This window comes from Trachypithecus francoisi, unplaced genomic scaffold, assembly GCF_009764315.1.
Source record: "Trachypithecus francoisi isolate TF-2019V2 unplaced genomic scaffold, Tfra_2.0 Lachesis_group8, whole genome shotgun sequence".
In the NCBI taxonomy this organism is placed as follows: Eukaryota; Metazoa; Chordata; class Mammalia; order Primates; family Cercopithecidae; genus Trachypithecus; species Trachypithecus francoisi.
The window spans coordinates 117,093,319-117,115,611 of NW_022681473.1; the positions used below are offsets into that span (position 1 = coordinate 117,093,319).

A 22,293-nucleotide genomic window follows, 5' to 3' on the forward strand; every position below is an offset into this window, starting at 1 on the left:
ACAATGGTTTTTGTATTTCAGTCTGCTGATGTGATGTATCATGTTTATTGATTTATGTATGTCAAAACATCTTTGCATCCCTGGGATAAATCCCACAAGATCATGGTGTCTTATTTTTTGATGTGCTGTTGGATTCAGTTCGCAAGTACTTTGTTAAGTATTTTTGCATCTACGTTAGTGGTCTATAGTTTCCTGATTTTGGTGTTATGCTAATGCTGGCCTCATAGAATGAGTTAGGGAGAATTCTCTCCTCTTCAATTCTTTGAAATAGTTTGAGGAGAGTGATGTTCTTTGTAAGCTTGGTAGAAATCAGGAGTGAAGCCATCCATTCCTGAGATTCTCATTGTTACAAGACTTTTTGTTACTAACTCAATCTTATTACTCCTTATTAGTATGTTCAGGTTTTCTAAGTCTTCCTGATTCAATTTTAGTAGGCTGCATGTGCCCGGAAATTTATCCATTTCTTCTTGGTTTTCTAGCTTCTTACTGTATAGTTGTTCATGAAAGTCTCATGACCTTTTGTATTTCTGTGGCATCCATTGTAATGTCTATTTTTCTTTCTTTTTTTTTTTTTTTTTTTTTTCCTTTCTTTTTCTGAGACAGAGTCTCGCTCTGTTGCCCAGGCTGGAGTGCGGTAGCGCGTGGTCTTGGCTCACTGCAATTTCCGCTTCCTGGGTTCAAGTGATTCTCCTATCTCGGCCTCCCAAGTAGCAGGGACTACAGGCACACGCCATCACCCCTGGCTAATTTTTGTATTTTTAGTAGAGATGGGGTTTCACCAGGTTGGCCAGGCTAGTCTTAAAACTCCTGGCCTAAAGTGATCTGCCTGCCTTACCCTCCCACAGAGCACAGAGCTGGGATTACAGGCATGAGCCACCATGCCTGGCTAATGTCTATTTTCCATTTGTAATTTTGTTTATTTGGGTGTTCTCTCTTTTTCCTCTAGGTTAACCTAAGTAGTAGTTGGCCAATTTTGATTATCTTTTTAAGGAAACAAGTTTTAATTTTGTTGATCATTTGTATTTTTCTTAGTCTCTATTTTATTTAGTTCTGCCCTGATCTTTATTTCTTTCCTTCTATTCATTTTGGGTTCAATTTGTTCTTGCTTTTTTACTTCCTTGAGGTGCATCAGTAGATTGTTTATTTGAAGTCTTTCTACTTTTTTTGATGTAGGTGTTTACTATTACAAACTTTTCTCATTGCATTGCTCTGATGTATCCCATAAGATTTGAAATGTTGTTTCCATTTTCATTTGCTTCAAAAAATCTTTTTATTTCTTCTCTAATGTCTTCCTTAACCCAATGGTCATTCAAGAGCATATTGTTTAATTTCCAAGTAGTTGCACAATTTCCAAAGCTCCTCTTGTTATTGATTTATAGTTTTATTCCATCTGTGCTCTGAGAAGATACTGGATATGATTTCAATGCTTTTTAATTTATTGAGACTTGTTTTGTGTCCTGACATACGGTGGATTCTGAAGAATGTTCCATGTGCTGATGAGGTGTATTCTACAGCAATTGGATGAAAATTTTGTAAATATCTGTTAGGTGCATTTGGTCTGACGTACAGTTTGAATCCAGTGTGTCTTTGTTAATTTTCTGTGGAGATGGTCTGTCTAATGCTGACAGTGTAGTGTTCAATCCTCCACTAGTAATGTACTGGAGTCTATTTCTCCAATTAGATGCAATAATATTTGCTTTGTTTATCTGGGCTCTCCCATGCTGGATGCATGTATGTTTAGTATTGTTACATCCTCTTGCTGAACAAGAGGATAATGATAAATGATCCCTTTATCATTATAAAATGACCTTCTTTGTCTCTTTTTACCATTTATGACTCAAAGTATGTTTTATCTAAGTATAGCTACTCCTATTTGCTTTTGGTTTCTGTTTGCATAGTGTATCTTTTTCCATCCCTTTATATTCAGTCTACATGTTTTTGTTTTATGAAACAGGGTCTTACTCTGTCACCCAGGTTGCGCTGCAGTGGCATTATAGCTCACTGTGGCCTCGAACTCCTGGTCTCAAGTGATCCTACTGCCTCAACCTCCCAAGTAGTTGGGATTACAGATGCACACCACTGTGCCTAGTTGTTGCTGTTGTTGTTGTTTTTCAGAGACAGGGTCTCACTTTGTTGCCCAGGCTGGTCTCAAACTCTTGGCTTCCAGTGATCCACTGCACCTGGCCTATATACATCTTACAGGTGAGATGAGTTTCTTGTAGGCAGCATATAGTTGGATCATGGGTTTTTTTGGTGTGTTTGTTTTTTATCCATTCAGCCAGTCTATATCTTTTGGAAGATATACAGGAATTAAATTTGTTTGCATTCCAGGTTGTTACTGATATGTGAGGGCTTATTCCTGTCGTTTCATTAATGATTTCTGGTTGTTTTGCATATCCTTTATTCTTTCTCTTTTTCTGTTTATCATTGTGGTTTTGTAGTTTTCCACAGTGGTAAGATTTGAGTCCTTTCCTTTTCTTACTTGTGTGTTTGTTCTACCAGTGGGCTTTATACTTTTGTTTGTTTTCATGATAGTAGGTATCATCCTTTTGCTTCCAGGTGTAGGACTCCCGTAAATTAAGCATTTCTTGGAGATACAGTCTAGCAGGAATGAATTCCCTCAGTTTTTGCCTCTCTGGGAAAGACTGTATATCTCCTTTATTTATGAGGAGGTTCTTCACTTCTATCTCTGCATATCATTTATGAAGGAGAAATAAACTGAGTATAGTATACTTGGCTAGCAGTTTTCTTTCTTTGAACACTTTGAGTATATCATCCCATTCTCTCCTAGCCTGTAAGGGTTTTGCTTAGAAATTCACCATTAGTTGGCTGGGCATGGTGGTTCACACCTGTAATCCCAGCACTTTGGGAGGCCAAGGTGGGCGGATCACCTGAGGTCACGAGTTTGAGACCAGCCTGATCAATATGGCGAAATCCCATCTCTACTAAAAATACAAAATTTAGCCAGACGTGGTGGCTTGCACCTGTAGTCCCAGCTACTCAGGAGGCTGAGACAGGAGAATTGTTTGAACCCAGGAGGCAGAGGTTGCAGTGAGCCAAGATTGCACCACTGCACTCCAGCCTGGGTGACAAAGTGAGACTGTCTCAAACAACAACAAAAATTCACCATTAGTCTGATGGAACTGATGAGGTTCCCTTATAAGTGACTAGATGCTTTTCTCTGGCTGTTTTCAGAATTCTTTGTCTTTCACTTTTGTCAGTTTTACTATGATGTTCCTCGGCCTTTTTGAATTGTATCTATCTGGGAATTTCTGAGCTTCCTGTATCTGCATATCTAAATCTCCTGCTAAAACTAGAAAGTTTTAGTTTTTGTTTTGTTTTGTTTTTTTAAGTAAGTTTTCTATCCCTTTCACTTTCTCTTCACCTTCTGGGACACCAAAAATTCAAATATTTGGCTGCTTCATGGTGCATTAAAAACTGTCCAAGCAGATATCCTTTCTTCTCAATGATTTTAATGGTATCTGGGAAGTCATCTGCTGCCTCTTGGGTGACAGAAGCAGGTTCTCCTGTTACCCTGACATTTTTTAAGCCAACCTCTTTCTAAAATTACCAAACCATCCTTTGCTGGCATCAAATTCTCCAGCTTTAGACTTGTCACCTTCCTTTTACTTTACGTTGTCAAAATATACATCCAAATACCAATCAAAAGCAAATGACTGCTTTTCTCAAATCATATTATAGTCTAGAAGTATGCCCTTCTTATAGCAATCCTGCACTGATAAAAGCTGCATTTTCAATATGAGATAAAAAACTATTTCACAAAAAGTGCAAATGTTCACACCTACTGGTTTGGCTGCAATAACAGCTGCATTAATTTCCTTTTTTTAAAAAAAATAGTCCTTACAACAGATTGAAATGGCAAGCAAATGTGGCTGCAGACTTCATTTATAGTTCATATCAAGCAATGCTACTTCTTATTACACTGTCATGACTTTGCTTCTTGGGAGTGTTTCCAGCATCACTAGAAGCATTTTGTATGAGTCTCATGGCGTTATTCAGGTTTATGGTATTGCAGCAAATCCAATAAAAAATATGGAAGAACCATAAGATCACTTTTTGCTGCGATACACAATGCACATACCGAGATGATTAAGTATCACACAGTGTTTCAGGTGGATCCTTGTAACACCTGAATTCATAATAGCAACAGGAGGTGGCTACAAAATTATTACAGCAGTACAGTATGTACTACACTAAATTGTATGCAGTTTTAATTTAATACTGCACCTTTATGTTTGTTTACATTCCTCTTGATTAGGAATTGCACAATGTTCAGTCTGTGTTTATGTAAGTTTTGATAAATTTTAACTTTATATTATAATGTATTTGTGTATTTTATGGCAGTAAGTTATAAAATAGGCTAGTATTTATATATATATTTTGCATTCATGACATACCTTTTTCTTACTTTTTTTCCAAATTTCTAGGCTGCATGGTTCATCTGCATGTTTTTTCAAATTGCTGCAAAATTCTAAAAAAATTTCTAATATATTTATTTTTTAAAATTCACATATGAGTGGACCCATACAGTTCAAACCCATGTTGTTCAAGGACCAACTGTACCTGAGACTGAAGTAGGAATCGCTACATATTCAAGGAATAAACAAACATTGTCTTCTCCCTGAAATATGGTGCTTAGTTTCAAAACTGAATTCTTCATCTTTCCTCACATATTCTCCTCCTCTTCCTGAATTCACAAAATAAACAAACTGTACTACTATTCACCCAGCTGACCAACCTAATCACCCTAGATTCTGCGACTTCTCCTCCTTTCCACACGATCTCTTTTTACATTTCCAGGTTCAAGGTCTCATTTTTCACCTTTCATTCTTTTTTTTTTTTGAGACGGAGTCTTGCTCTGCCGCCCAGGCTGGAGTGCAGTGGCCGGCTCTCAGCTCACTGCAAGCTCCGCCTCCCGGGTTCACGCCATTCTCCTGTCTCAGCCTCCCGAGTAGCTGGGACTACAGGCGCCCGCCTCGTCGCCCGGCTAGTTTTTTGTATTTTTTAGTAGAGACGGGGTTTCACCGTATTAGCCAGGATGGTCTCGATCTCCTGACCTCGTGATCCGCCCGTCTCGGCCTCCCAAAGTGCTGGGATTACAGGCTTGAGCTCACCTTTCATTCTTTACTCTCTCATGTCTCCTAAAACTTATCTCTTACAGTTATCCCCTTTTTTCCTACTCCCCACTGCTACTTCCCTGGTTCTAGGCCTCCTTACATCTGGATAATTACAATAGTATTTTAAATGGTCTCTCTCCATCTCCATCACACATTGATCATGGTACTCTCTTCTCAAAATCCCGCAATACTTTCTCAGTTCTTACTAAGAAAGTAACTGATAGTCTCACTTATAAGTGGGGGCTGAACAATGAAAACACAAGTACCTTTGTCTGTACTATTTTTCCTTGGTTGAGGGTTCTTCACCTCTTTCTCTGCATATCCAAATTCTATTCAATCTTCAATAAAGGTGAATACTTTTGAATGCCACAGGACATAATCTCTCTCGCCCCTGAATACCTACAAGCACTCTTCCAACACTTATAACACCGTTCTTCTCTTGAATTTATCAGTATATTACTTGTTTTCTCTGAGGAAAGATTATCTACTTCATCAGTGGTACTCACACAGGTGGCTAGCACATAGAAGATATTCAATAAAACTACGCTAAGTGAACATTGGGTTTTAACATACCTTATACACATGTCTGAATATTAATGTATTTTAGGCAGTACATGAATTATATGTACAAAGACTATACACTATGAAGGACTAAACTATATTTGCCTGTAGAAATTTATGACATGAACTCAGTGATTTAAATAATTTTCACTTCTTTCAATTTAATAATATTTCAGTCCTTCATCTATTAGAAATGGCAAACAGGATTTCCAAATCCCGTATTTCTAAATTTCTTCCAAATCTATCTTTGGAGTTATTTTTCCTGTATTGAGCTCACTTTTCTATCACCATGGAAACCAATTACAATTAGTGTTGTTAGGATCTTTAAAAATACAACGCTATTCAGCAAGTCTTCAAATGTTCAGAAAAGTTCTTTCTCCATATGGAAAATGGAAATCAGTAGCATAGAACAGGGTAAAAATATACCACCCACCCACAGAAGAAACCATTCACCAAAGCCTAATCAACAGATTGCAAATGAAAGAGCTCTTTTCTTTTATTCATCTTGTGTGGTTCTGTACTGGCTGCAGTTTCACTGTCATACCTATGGGGTTTGTAAACAAGTTTTCTTTCACCTCACAGCCTGTGTAGCAGACGTGGAAACACAAAAAATAATTTCTGTTGTATAATATTATGTGGTCCGCCCACCCTACCTTCAACCTCCTAATACTTGACACTGAAAACACTACTTTAAAACTACTGAGTTCAGGATGCCAAGAGGAAGAATAATTCTACAGTAGAATTACATCTTACATGGTTAATAAGTGAAGTGAGTTCTAATTCCAGCACATAAGGTGAAAATCAATAAAAGGCAAAATTACCCTTCAGATTTACCAGGAAAAAGCTAGAGACCTATAAGCATCTTAACAGACCTAACAGTTTTTCTCTCCAGAATTGGAATAGAGCACTGTTTTCTCAGCTGAGTATCAGATAAAGCAACTGATGTGCTCATCTTTAAACACTAGAATCACCATCAGTTGACTGTGAAGAATATCTGGAAAATGAGATCAAATAACACAACAGCAGAATCACACCCCTCTTCTTACTGATGCTCTCACTCAAGAACATATATTTGTCAGGAAATTGTTTCATACATATTTTCACATTTCAGCATGGTCAGGGCTTTCTAAGCAAAGAGCTCTGGCGCCTGGGCTAAGGGACTGAACTTAACCCAGTAACCCTAAAGATGGAGCCCTCCAGAGATAAAGGTTTTCTCTCTCCCCCAAGCCATGTTTACATTCCAGTGTTTGTGAAACACAGATCTTTGCTTCTTTTCCCCAGAGATTTTGTTTACATTACAGAGCAAAGGTCTCTCTCTCTCTCCATCCTGAGAAAGGAGAATGGGCAGGAATGCCGGCTATCCTGTATAAACTTCAAGTTTCCTAAGTGCAGAGTTCTCTTGTGGTACCAAATCCCACTTGTAAACACAGGGTATCTCTGGTTGTCACCACATCACTTTATGGAGAACTAGGGCCTAGGGAACCAACGTAAGTTACTTTTCAAGTAAAAAAGGGCTTGATTTCTGGTCCAGAGACTTCAGGTTTCTGTTGGGGGAAAGGGTGGTGACAGAGAAAGAGAGTGAGGATGTGTGCAGTGTGTCTGTAATTGTGGCAAGCTAACTTGTTAGCTTACTAGTAGAAAAACATCTCAGACTTTTCAGTTTCAGACTCAACAATACTATAAGTAAGCTGCCTGTAAATTATGACTGACTCCACTATAGATATATTTTTTCACAATCCAACCACTTTTACACATCTGATTCTTGGACTGAATAAGGTCAAATGAGATACAGTGAAAATCCAGTACTTAGATGACAGTAGAACTGGTAACTCACTATCTCAACATTTCATTTCAAATCCTCCCCTGAAAGGACAATGATTTCCCTGTATAAGAGGGAGTATTACTGCAGAACACACAGAAAAGTAAGGTTAAGATTTTTATTTCTTTTGAGGAAAACTAAACTTTGTGGCCAGGGTGAGAATAAAATTAGCATGGTTTTTATTTCAAATGATTACACACGTAGTAATAGTACTTCTGTGTAAGATTTTTTTAAACTGAAAATATGTACAAGTCCATTTTTCTTTTTTTTTTTTTTTTTTTTTTTGAGACGGAGTCTCGCTCTGTCACCCAGGCTGGAGTGCAGTGGCCAGATCTCAGCTCACTGCAAGCTCCGCCTCCCGGGTTTACGCCATTCTCCTGCCTCAGCCTCCCGAGTAGCTGGGACTACAGGCGCCCGCCACCTCGCCCGGCTAGTTTTTTGTATTTTTTAATAGAGACGGGGTTTCACTGTATTAGCCAGGATGGTCTCGATCTCTTGACCTCGTGATCCACCCGTCTCAGCCTCCCAAAGTGCTGGGATTACAGGCTTGAGCCACCGCGCCCGGCCACAAGTCCATTTTTCAAACTGCAAGTGTCTTAACAACATGGGAGAGATGACCTTTTCGTTAATTTATTTTTATTAATGATGAAAGCATAACTGATAGGAAGTACTCTGGTGAAGTCAGTATCCACTGCCTCAATCCCGACAACACTGTCCTTGGGTCATCGGGACAAGTATGACTTTCCACATTTTAAAGATGATTATTTGACTTTACCTAAGTGCTTCCCTAGAACTTTTGCCTTTCTCTAAAGCACTTTAAAATGTCACTTACGTCAGTTATGTCACTTAATTCCCATAGCACTTTGTGATATAGTTAGAATAGATACATTTATTTTTAATTTACAAATGAGGAAACTGACGACCAGAGACATTAAGAATTTACTTAAGATCACACTGGAAATTACTTAAGGTCACACTGCAATATTATGTATCAAACTTTTTAACCTTCAACTACATTAAAGATGCGAGATATTCCAGAATCATCGTTTATTTCTTTTTGTTAAAATATCAGTTGGGTCAGTCTGTTCTGTTTCAGCAACACAAAAGAACACACAGAATGGCTCTAGTGTCAGACTGCCTCGATTCCAACACAGTCTGCAACACAGTTTCAGAACCTGAGTAAGTTCTTAAGCTCTTTTCACCTAAATTTCTGTACCTGAAATTGTTGTGGAGCGTAATTGAGACAATGTGTAAACAGTATTTGATATAATGCCTGGCTCACACAAAATATTCAATAAATACTGGCTTGTATTTTTATTACAATTCTGATTACTTCATTTTAAATGAAACTTCAGGCTTTAAAAATTTTTTGCATTATTAACCCTCAATATTCCTACACTCAGGTCAAACTTTACTACTTTTTTCTGCATTTCCCAATCTCAAGGCAGAAATGCATCCAATGACAGAAAGCCGCGACAGCATTTTCAAGCCCCTTGCAGGCAGCTTGCGCATAGAAAGCTCAAGACACAGATATTAAATTCATATTTTTCCTACTTCTTATTTATACAAAAACCTGAACTCTACCATTCAGGTTAATTTAACTTAATGTTTTGTATGAAATTGGATAAAAAGAAACACATCAAGTGATAACTTCAGATAACCAGATGATAAAGAAAATATAAATCAAACATATCCTTTTACCACCCTACACACTAGATGGCGGTACAACACAAAGCACAACAGGAACAGTGCCGCCTCAAACTGATCAGACCCAATGCACCGGTAATTTCTTTGCCCGCTACAAGAGACTTTCCCCCCCTGCTTTCTGAAAAATATTTTGTAAAATGTAAATTAATCTTTGTTTTTGGACTGCAGAACAATACAACAGGGAAAATAAGTGCAATAACAATAAATTTGCACAATTTTAAACTACATGTGGCTTTACTCAAAACAAAAAGCCCCTTCTAGTAATTGTTTATCTTTTTTTAGAAATTTAAATTTCTCTAAACTAAATATACGACATTTATGAATCAAACCTGTAGAATTTGGCCAAAGTGCTATTCACAGGAAAATACCCAAACTTAAATGCACTTATTAAAAAATTAATACATAAAAAAATGAATTATTAGCAATACCTGTTGCATTCTATTTCTCTAAAGAAGAGATTAAGTAGTATATGTAGTGTAATATTAATATTTGACAAAGTTGGTTTATGACAAAGCTAGTTTTTGAGAGGCAAATCCTAGTAGGCAATACACATTATTCTCAACTCTTTTCTAGGAAAAAAAATAAGAAAAACTAAACTTTCAATTCAAGAAACAAAAGAAAAGTTATACTTAGAAATTATTGATATGAAAAATAAAGAAAAAAAAACTTTGGTTGATCAGTTAAACCACAAGCTGGTTCCTTGACAAGACCAAGACTTAATAATATCTTGTGTACAACTTATAATCCATGAATTTAAAAAGCTACATTAAATGAACAATTTTTAAGAAAATACAAATGATAAAAATTGATCTAAGGAGATACGAAAGAACCTAATGAGCAATAATCAAATCATAAGTTGAAAAGGTAAGTAAAGATGATAAAGATTAAGTCCCCAATTGGGAACCAGTTTCAAAAGGTTTTAACAGGAAAATTCTATTAACCCTTCAAAGAACAGGTAATTCCGTTTACACAAAATATTCCAGTGCATTTATTTTAAAGGGGTGGAGAATGGGACAGGGGAGCAGAAATTCCCCAGTCTTAGGCTAGTGGGACAAGTATAGCACACAGGTTAACTTCACCAATAAACACAGATGCAGAGATTATAAAATCTTAGTAGAGTGTAAAAAAGGAATTAATTTTTAAATATATATACACCTTAGCATAACGTGTCCCAGGAATATAAAGATGTTTCAACAAGCTACTTCTATGACATGAGCAATTATCTGTACTAATTTTTACAGATACTAATAGCTTATTCAAGCTCTATGGAAGCAGACTAAAATAAGAATATGGCATGACGCAACCTCTCCTCCCCTGTGCTGTTTTATCTCTTTTCCTCTGCACCTTATCACAACCTGAATCAGAACTCATAGTTCATCTACAATTTCTTAGCTTGAAGGAGCATTAGCTGTCACCTCGTATTCTAGTGTATCTAGTAACCGTACTTCCTTTTCAGTGTGAAGACAAGGAAAGCAAGACCAAGGCTCACGGCAGCAGCTGGCCATACCCATTCTACACCACGCCAGCACCTTTCTCCTCGGCATAGTATCTGTCCTATACCACGCATTTCAACTGAAGGAACCAAACTGAGACTTAAACAGGATGGTTACATAATTTGTTTTATAATCAATAAACACTCATAAGGAATATATATTCTTCTCATATAAGAACAAATTTAAAATGATAAATAAAAACAAAATAGTAAAACAGCATTTTTAAAACCAATTGTATCTCTTCTTCAAATATAAACTCATTCATCCATTCACCTCATTCATCTATTATTCATTAAATAAATATTCATTGAGTAGTTTTTATGTGTCAACCACTGTTCTAGATGTTGAGGGGAAGAAAATAATAAAATATTTAGCATGCCGAATGGTGTTAAGCGGTATGGAGGGAAACAAACGAGAGGGAGATGAGGAAAGCTGGTGACTAGAGTTGCAATCTTATGGAAGGTGCAGTCTGGGAAGACAGCACTGGAGCAAGTACTTTTAAAAGAGGAGGCAGCAAGGTGTGTGGCTCTCCTAAAGGAGCATTTTAAGTAGAGGAAACAAAAAGTACCAAGGCCCCGAGAAGGGGGTACACATACTGGCAGAAAACCAAGAGGCCACTGTGGCTGGATCACCCTGTCCGAGGGGAAGAGAAGAAAGATGAGGTTGGAAAAGTAAGGGTACATTCTGTGAATCCTTGTAGAACAGTTTAAGAAATCTGACTTTTACTCTGAATAAGATGAACACTAACTGGAGAGTTTTTAAAAGGTGACATGATTGGACTTACATTTGAAAAGAATCATTCTTGCTGCTGTGCCAACTACAGAAGTCTATTGAAACAATCCTCCCAAAAGACAATGCTTTAGTATAAGGTGATAGCAGAGAAGCAGGTGGGCATGGTTAGATCCTGGATTTACTTTAAAGATGGAGCCAAAAAATCTGCTGATGGACTGGATGTGAGGACTGACAGAAAGAGAGATGTCCAAGATGCTCCACGGTTCTTGGCTGGCCTCAGGAACAGAAAGGATAGAGTTGCTATTTACCAAGATGGGAAGTCAGCAGAAAAAGCAGGTCTGAAAGACTGTTCTGGGCATGCTGCAATGATTGTGGTGTTATTAGGCATCCAAGTGAAGATGCAGGGAAGTCAGCTGGATATACAAGGCTGGAATTCAAAGGAGAGATCATAAAAATGTCCTTTGTACATTATATATCATTATATGGTAATGACCATACTGACCCAGTAAAAGTACTGACTTACATCTAAATTGTTTTTTAAGCAACTGTGTCTTTCAGACTAAATAAAATTGATCATTGGAATTTCTAACATACAGGATTAAAAATAACTATTTCATTCCAGAACTAAAAGCCCGAAAGTTAAAGATTATTTTGTCTGGATGTTTAAAATGTAGAAGACGTTAACATCTCTGTCGTACTAGGATATGATGGCCAATGGCAATTACAAACTTTCAGATCTGAAGAGAAGGAAGAGCTGTAAACACAAAGACAATAAATCTGTAAATCGAAGAGAAATTTCTAAGATTAGAGTAAAAAAGAGAAGGTATGTCACTGCAGAATGTCCCAGAATTGGTACATACGAAAAGCAACAACCAAGTTGGCCGAGTGACAGTATGAACAACCTACCGATTTATACTAGAGCTGCCCAGCGTACAACTGATGATCTATTATTGATACATTTTACTAAGTTGTCTTACTTGTTTTCTCTTCAGAACATATTCCAACCTTATATTGAAAATAAAGGATTCATTTTCCATAAACATGTTTAGAATCAAATGTGCTAATATTTACCTGTGTAAAAAGCAAGATGTTTATAAAATGATAAAGAATAAGAACTGAGACATATGAACTTTAATTGCTTGTAGCAGATAGAACGCAGGATTGTTTAGAGGTTAATATTATTGTTTTTGTTTTTCTTTAAATGGCATTCATCGGTCCATCAACATGTAAAACCTTATACTAGCCAAAGAGAGAACAGCAACCCAAGAAAAAAACATAAGCATGTAAGTCAAGTCAGGATACTATTACAGTTCTTTTGCTACACAACTTAGTTAATGAAAACTGTTTTCCTCCTGATGGTATCTGACATGGGCTGAATTCATCCAGAAGCAGAAGGCAAGCAAAACTGGCAGACGTGGTATGTAGAGGCCAGTCTCCAAAGACACAGAACAGAGGCAGGACAAAACTTGGCAGGAAAGGTGCGCCAAATAGAGCACAGTCAACAGAGAAAGATGATTCTGGTGTGGACCAGCAAGGTGCAGCTGGGCTGGTTTCCTTTGAACCACCCCTGTCTTCCATACTCCAGAGGCCTCGTGGTCAATCAATACAATCCTCAAACATCTCACTCATACACCTCATATATGCAGGGTCACACACTGACTTAGTATCATATCTTTTTTCCCTCTTCTGCCTGAGTAATGGAATTTTACAGGGTTGAAGTAAGTGCAATCGAGAAAGTGAAACATGGTATGACCCTCTAAAATGAAGATTGCAGGTCTGTCCATTGGTAGAAAGTCTCCCTAATGTGTTCTCCCCATAAAAACGAGACACAGTCCTCCAATTAAGAGGACTGGACTCTAATAACAGGCATTTAACAAAATCTCAAGAGAGCCAAACGCAGCTGAGTAACAACTGTCTATTCCCTGCCCACATCCTCAATGCAGCCATTATAAACTCTTTAAATATAAAATAATAAAAGTTTAGAACTATGATACTATTTAGCACAACCTCATTCACCTCATACAGGAAATAAAACCAAAGAGGCTAAGCTTCTTGCCCAAGGTCATAAACCTCCTAAGAAGCAAAAAGAAAATTAGAATCTATGTTTGTGAACTAAGGCCAGTGCTTTTTCTATTTCATTATACAATGCTTACCAATAATAGCTTTGTTTTTATCTTAAATCAGATGCTTTAGAGATTTCCTAACCTTTCATATAATGTTAACATTTAAATATTCTTTGGTCTGGTTTTAGATCTCTAGCGTCCTATTTCTTTTCACTTTGCTAAAACCCCTTACAATGTTTACCGCCTCCAAAAGGGCTCATTCAATCTTGTAAGATTAAAAAAAAAAAAAAAAAAAAAAAAAGCAAAATAAATTAAGTAGAAAATAGTTTAGCTAAATTGCAAGCTGAGTAAACTAAATCACTCAAACAGATATATCAAATGCTTAACAGTCACAAAATGAAAAATGTACTCATTACTGTTTTCTTAATCAGCTCTTCCTGACCTAAGAGATTTATCATGATAACTGCAATTGCAAAGACATACACACTAATGGAACAAAATATCCTTTGTTTGATGTCACAGCATTATAAATCTCTAGTGCTATTTTAAACTGTCAATTTATTTGAAACAGAAATGTCCTTCACTTTCATAAATCCTATAGATCAAATTCATGTCACTTGTTTATGAAATAAAATTACAAAAAGTAGCACACTGTGACACAAATCAATCATGTCTCACGAGCTTTACTCTGGACAGACGGTGGTCAGAGCAAGGACAGGAAGTGGACTACCTCTCCACGTTGTGTGTACAAGTCAAGACTTTTTTCTCTATTAGCCTATTTTGAAAAGACAATGTAAAGAGTGGCTTCTGTTCCCCTGGGAAAATATAATTTTTTAAGTAACCACAATCTGGCTATTTTTTATGTTTTTAATAGTTTTTTCACATTAATACATATCTAATGTACAAAGGACATTAAGCTGCCAATGATATAAGAGCAAAGTATGTAGCTTGATGTCAAGTTAGATGCAATAATTTGTATGTAAATGGAAAGGCAGAAACAGTAAAAACATTTCTGAAAAAGAAGAATAAAGTGAGAACACTTTAATCTACCAAGTATCAAAGTTCACAATTAATTAAGACAAGGTTACATAAGTCAGAATAGAAAGTCACTACACAAAGCCATGGACATATGGACATGATATAGGAAAACAGAGGGGGACAGGACTGATTTTCCTTAACTGATATATGTTAACGTGATGGTTACTTTTATATGTCAATGTGACATCAAGTATTTGTCAATACAAGAGAAGAAAGATTTTACCTCAACCAATAAGACATCAATTTATAAAAACTACTTCAAAGTGTCATCTATTAGATACAGATATATAGATAAGCACATAGATATAAAGGCAGATGTGTAAATCTTAATTCAGGATATAAGAAATATTTCAATATACCTGTATGCTGCCGAACTCAACATTCTCATAATGGAAATGTGCACATTCAGCCATCTTCGGAAAGTGACCTTTAGTGAAGGGTAACCTGAAACACATGAAATAAATAAGAAACAAGATAGTGAAATAGTAAAAATTACTAAGTTTAAGGGGAAAATACAATGGATTTAAGAGCTCATGCAAGCAAAAATATTTAGTAAGCACATGCACATGAGCCACACATATCCACACAAATCCTCTTAAAAATACACTGAATCAGATGAGTATTATATTTAGTGTACAGATCAAAACCAAAAATTAAAAAAGCATCACCGTATCTCCTAATGTTGACCCAAATCAATGTCCATAGAAAAACTGTTATTTTCAGCAAATGTTATGGAAACTGTGAACAGCCAGCTTCTAACCAGAGCAGCATTCCCAACACAAGGTACGAAACCAGGTTTTACCTGTGAATGTTGTCACAGCCCATCAGTCCTGGAGTGGGGGACCTGGACGCAGAATGAACATGTTTATCCTTGTCTTTCCTCTGCTTACACATGAAGCATGGCTATCTAACTCTACCAAGTGAAAAGATGGTTTTCCTGTTTAAAACTGATTAACTTCAGGTACAGGATGAATAGCCCTTATTCGAAATGACACAGAGACCAGAAGAGTTTTGGATTTCAGATTTTTTCAGATTTTGGAATATTTGCTTATATCTATATCTGCTTATATCTTGGGGCTGGGACCCAAGTCTATACAAAAAATTCATTTATATTTCATACACATTTTATACACAGCCTGAAGGTAATGTTATACAACATTTTAAGTAATTTTGTGCATGAAACAAAATTTTAACTGCGAACACTCACATAAGGTCAGGTGTGAAATTTTCTATTTGTGCTACCATGTTGGCACTCAAAAAGTTTCACATTTTGGAGCACTCTGGATTTCATAGCTTCAGATTAGGGATGCTCAACCTGTATTTCACTTAATAGTCAACTCTTGGCATCTACTTCATGCTCCTCAAAGGCAAACCTGAAATCTAATAATCTCATAACTCAGACAATAAAGCTGATATTTCTGAATGAATGAGAGCATGCACTAAGGGTACCAAGAATGACATGGTTAGATTGTTTCTATCAAACAACTGTAACATAACAGAAGATAACATAAGTTGCTTCAAGAACAAAAATAAAGTATATTTTAGATGAATGGATAATCTGTAGGCCTATTCCACTGCTGAGTCATAATTTAAGGATTAACAATTGCACAGTAACAGCATATTTTTGTAAAAAGTCTAAATAAAAGTTTTAAGAGAACTAAAGAACTGATTTCCCTTCATAGGAATTCATTTAGAACCCACTGTAAAGCTATACTCACTTTTTCACATGCTTAACCTTCATACTGGCTGTACTGCCACACGTCTTAAGAGTAAGATCTCCAGGAATCTCGGGAACATCTGCGCCTCTTGCCTTAAAAAATAAAGACAAAATATTTATGACTATTCCTTTAGTATTACACTTTTTTAAAAAGCAGGTTATGATTTATGTTAATAGTTCTGCTGACTTTTTACCTACAAAATATATCTTGGTTAAATAATCTTAAAATTATGACTTACTTGAGTTTTAATTATTAAGAATATAAATTATTCACCTGATTTAAATATTCAGCTTTACTGTATAAGGGAAATTTTTCTGTGAGAATAAGAATTTTCATGCTTTTGTAATCAGATTTCAAAACCAGCTATTATATATCTCAATATGAATTAAAATTTCCCCTGGAAGTTGTTGGAATAAAATAACCTTGGTTAAAATAATAAACATTAAAATGTAATATAAACATAGATATTAAGAGATTAAAACATGTATTTCTCACACCAAAATCTGAACATGACATGTATATAATACTTCCAAATTACTCCTTAGTCTGTCATAGTTTTCACAGTGGTGAATTCTTAACTTCAGTGATACAATCAGATATATTATTTTTTAAAAAACAAAATGAAAAATCAAAAAGTTCTTAACACTCTGGACAAAATAAAAGTCAAGTCCAAATATCCATCTTAAAAATAAATTTTGTGCTATAATACCTATGATTTATAATTTTAAAAAACTTAAGCTGAATTATGATAGCCCATGCCACATGACTCAACAGGCGAGAATAATGTGGGATAAGCAGTTAAAGTAAGTTGGGAGGAGAATCACAACCTTAACTTCTGTAATGTTTTCTTGTGAGGAAAAAAAAAAAAAAAAAAAAGCCAGACAGTTTAGATACGTTTGTTTGTTTGTTTGTTTTTGTAAATAGGACTTTTCAAAGATATGAGGTAACAATGTATGAATTTATGAGAATGAAACCTTGTTACATCATCACAGCGTGCTGGGTTCATTCTTTCTTTTTGAGGGTTTTTTGTTTTTTAGCAAATTTAACTATTTATAAGGGTTGATATTTCATCATCAAGCCTTCTTAGATGTATTTTTATTCCTTCTTATAGGTCTCCCAAAGAAAACAGAGTATTATTATATTCTTTAGTAATGAAACAGAACTCATTCCATCTTGCACAGCTATCATATGGATTCAATGAAACTTTTTATAAATATAACATCTTGTCTTATCTTTTCCTAGGTATTATTTCATCAGTACTCATCATCCAAGTATACCCTATCACACTAGAAAAAAAAATTTAAGACTAAAATAAAAAGTATATTTTAAAAAAGGGAAAATGACATAACATCCTAGAAAAAGAGTGGACAAACTTTTTCTTAAACAGCCAGCCGGTAAATACTTTAGGTTTGTGGGTCACATTATCTTTGCCACTATTCAATTCTGCTATTGTAGTGTAAAAGCAGCCACTTGTAAATGACCAAACACAGCCGTGTTCCAAAAAACTTGATTTGCAAAAACAGGCACCCAACAAGGTAAACTTCGCAAAGCCCTGTCCTACAAAGTTGGTGCTGTGGTGAAATAAATTATCATCCAGTTTTTATACTGTGTTGCCCAAATTGCCTCATCTTTCAAGAAGGTATTTAAAAAGCTTGGAGACACCATCTTTCTTGTCCATTTCACTTTCATTTAACATATTCACTAATTCAATAGTCTTCGTTTTCTTTCACTTATAGAAAATAGAAAAACACTGAGAAAGAAAGGTATCTTATAATGAACAGATACACGAAAAGGTGGGTACAAAGAGACAACAGCACTCTAGACTAATAAAGATGGCAAAACAATCACGTACATGATACATCAGACTAATTATAATATCCTAGATGAATACAGTATTGAGTAGTAAGAACTGAGTGAACAAGATATTTCTAAGGACAAAAAAGGAAATACAGTATTCTCCAATTGGTCATTCAACTGAAAGTACTTTTTCATGCAATATTCTGCGACAACCTGGATCATCTGGTTTTGCCATTTAAAAAAAGAAGTGGAAGTGTGACAATACTCTTCCATCTTTTATGATGTTTGTGCACCAAAATTTACTTGACATAATAGGTTTGCCAAGCTTAAATTCTTATTAACATTTCTGATAAGGTGGCTTTTCACTATTCTGCATTGTTCATAAATTGACTTAAAAATATAAAAGAATAAAAAAGAATCCACTAGACTGAGTTAATAAATGGAGATGATATAACTGGTAAACTGGAAATTAAAACGTTAGCTTTCTTTTGAAAACAAGCTCTATGTGCTAGCTAGGGAGGCCACTGTTTCTAAATACATCTAAAGAGAAAACAAGAAAATCTGCCCAGCCTATAATCCGCATGAGGGAGGAACATCATGTACCACACACCTCTGCAACCACAACTGACTGGGCTGTAGATGGAAACATGACCCAAAGGTAAATCCACAGGTTATGCAAAAGGGTCTGACAGGAAAATCTCTGCCTAAAAAGACAAAATGATAATAATTAGGCCAGTGAACCAAACAAGGGTCCAAAAAGCTTCAGAGGATTCACGAAAATATGTCTGAATCAATAGTTCAACTAGCCTGTGACCATGTATGTTCTGTCCAGCAATATCTACCCACAGCACAGAAAAGTTCCAGGAATATCTTAGGCTCTCAGTATATTTTTGTGAATGAACAAATACAATACACTTTAACATAACAAGGTTTTATCATTTACTCTTTTAAGATGAAGCCAGTAGAATTGAAAGGAAAATACTGTACTATTATTCAATCACCTGATGAACTAAAATTTTCATCTACATATTTTAAAAATAAAATAAATTATCTTAAATTTCTATTGAGAGCACATACTTGAGTTATTTATTCTGTTGCTCCAAACCAAAGATTAAGGAAGTTCTTTTTCGGAAAATAGTTCATTAACTGATATTCATTCATAAAAATAATTTTTCCTATTTTTTCATGTTATAATTATCACTTAATTATGCTTCCAAAATAGAATTTATAATATCATCAACACAGTAACAGCACCATTCATCAACAGAACATTCAAAAGACCTCAAAAGACAACTGAACTTATGTTCAGAAAAGCACACACCATTTACATTTAAAAGCTCTGTGTGTCTATCTCTAGCAATTAACTGGCATCCTAGAAAATTAGACCAAAAGATTAAGGAAATTAATGGATTCAATAACAATTTTTAACTCCTCACTCTTCCCTACTTGTTTACACTATATAATTCAACATGTTCATTATCCCTGCCTATACAACTTTATCCTCAAAATCCAATTCAAATCCACCTAGTCCATTTAATCCTATACTGATAATTTTGTCAAATGTTGATACTTTCCTTCATTAATCTTTCAAAGGATTTATCCTGTATATAGTATATTGGAGCATTTATCCTGTATACAGTATATTTCATTATATTTTTATTCATCTTTTAATGCAAACTGCCATGTAGTGTTCTCTAATAAAAGACTTTTCCATTCATCAAGAGGGTAAATTTCTTGAGCATGAAGCTAATGGAATAACATGCGTACATATTTTACTAACATTTGACATCCACAATCCCCATTACAACACTAAGATTTAGCATCCTTCAAGGAAAATAGTCAAAGAAACTGAGCATTGTTAACTACCCTAGAAAAGCACATAATGATTTTATCTCTGATTTTTAATTCCCCTAGATGACATTATTATCTATGAAAGTCTACAGTTAACAGAGTCATTTTAATAGCTCTAATTTTATGATTAAAAATATTTTACCCTTACTGTTTGAAGCACACTGCTAAATGATCTTCCAGAGGGCCTGATCTAATTCACACTGCTACCAAGCATGCGTAAGAGTGCCTACTTTCTGACCACCTCACAAACATCAAATACTATTGAATCTTTTTATTTTTTTCATTCTGATAGGTACTTCTTTACCTTTGTTTTAAAATTAACAAGATAAAAGAATTGAACATAATTTCACATTTTGGTGGGTATGTAGTTATTATTGTGTGTAACATTGTTTTCATCTCATATTCGCTTTCTTCAATTTTTTTAAATTAAGTTAAAGCTAGTCATATTTGTATGACATAATATGCCAAGATATTTAACAGCTTTCCATTAAAATTATAAACCTCGAAGTTGGAGGCCTTACTTAGACCTTCTAATTTCAAGACTTATTAAAAAGCAATACTCAGTAAGACAAAGTGCCACTAGAGTTAAGGAAAAACAAATGAATAAAATATAATGCAGTCCAAAAAAGACCCACACGTATACAATAAAAGTTTATTTATGACAAAGGAGCCAATGCAATTCAAAAGAACAGCACTGTCAATAAATGGGAACAGCACAGTTTTTAAAAGTATGCAAAAATTAAGAATAAAACTTCAATCTTCTCTTAATATACAAAAATTAATTCAGGACGGAAATTCATTCAATATGAAAAATAATAAATCTTCTAAAAATAAACACAGAATAATAAATCTGAGCTAAGTAACAAGAAGCAAAAAAAAAAAAAAAAAAACTACTCCTAAGAGAAAAAAATTAATACATTCAATGGCTTATACAAACAAGGAACTTATACAAACAAACAAGGAACTTATACTCAAAGAACTTACACTCAACATATATAAAGAACTCCTTGTAATAAAATAACTAATAATCCAAACAAAGAACTTATACTCAACAAGGAACTTATACTCAACATATATAAAGAACTCCTTGCAACAAAATAACTAATAATCCAATTTTTAAACTGGCAAAAAAAAAAAACCTCAACAGGTATTTCACAAAACAGAATACTTATAGTCAATAATCAAGCTACTCAGTGTCATTATTCATCAAGAAAATGTAAAATAAAACCACAATGAAGTAACAGTGTACACCTGCCAAAAAGCCCAAATTAAAAGTAAAATAGAATACCAGTGTTGGCAAAGATGCATTGCTGGTTAGAGTATACAACAGCATAACCATTTGGGAAATTGTTTGATAATTAATTGGTAATTCCTACTAACCATACTCCATGATCCTATGACTACACTCCCAAATGTGTATCCCCCTAAATTATTTCGTATGTACAACAAAAACTTGTACATAAATATTAACAGAAGCTTATTCATAACCACTAAAAATAGAAACATTAAGAATACACAGAGTAGAATCAGTGAATAAATTATGGCATATATATATATGCAATGGAATTCTGTGATTGAAAATAATTATTAATATATTAAACAACACGAATAAATCTAACAGTTGTTACAGCACATGAAAGAAGACAGATGAAAAAAAATCTTGCTGTATTATTACCTTTATATGAAGTTCAAGAAGAGGTAAAATTATTCATAGAAATAAGAAGTGTTACATCTGGCTGGTGAGAAATACGAAAAAACCTTACTAAGAAATGCTTTATATCTCGGTGTGGGTGGTGGTTTCACAGAAGTACACAGGACATCAAATGGACAAACATTAGTGCATTTTACTCACTTGTGTGTGTGTGTTAAAATTAACAGTAAAAAGGTCAAGGGGAATTTTTATAGAACTTTAGCTGGTTCCACATTCGCCTGGAATAGTTATGATAACTATGGAAACAATGAGAAATGAGGGAATAATACTATTCCATAGAACTGAAAAATAATGATGTCTTTCAAACTCATTTTATAATACCAGTTAACCCCAGATACGAAAACCACCCAAAGAAAACAGGAAAAGCAGCCTTGGAGAGCCAGAGAATGTGGGCAAAGTCTCCAATAAAAAAAACCATCCAAAACCACTTTTAAGCAACCAGATCTCGTAAGAACTCACTCACTATGATGAAAACAGCAAGGGGGAAATCCTTCCCCATGATCCAATCACCTCCCACCAGGCCGCTCCTCCAACGTTGGGAATTACAATTTGACATGAGATTTGGGTGGGCCCACAAATCCAAACCATATCACCAGCTGAGTGGTGGTATGGGTACTTAAGAGCCTCAGTGAAAACCCATTTTTGAGTAGAGAAACAATAAAGCA

General features: G+C 35.2%; 1 protein-coding gene across 4 annotated transcripts in view; it reads right to left on the bottom strand.

Annotated features, from left to right (window-relative positions):
- Positions 1 to 22,293, bottom strand: part of ARHGAP32 (Rho GTPase activating protein 32) — a 310,104-nt gene that overhangs the window by 148,353 nt on the left and 139,458 nt on the right. For 2 of the 4 annotated variants that reach the window (XM_033208053.1, XM_033208055.1), the window contains exons 3-5: positions 16,270 to 16,361; positions 15,354 to 15,395; positions 14,911 to 14,995 (exon numbers count right to left, since the gene is read on the bottom strand). In XM_033208053.1, the coding sequence (XP_033063944.1) occupies positions 14,911 to 14,995; positions 15,354 to 15,395; positions 16,270 to 16,361 (219 nt within the window). Of the gene's footprint in view, positions 1 to 14,910; positions 14,996 to 15,353; positions 15,396 to 16,269; positions 16,362 to 18,676; positions 18,759 to 22,293 lie in introns of those variants that run through there. The other 2 variants (XM_033208056.1, XM_033208054.1) reach the window with 2 other exon arrangements.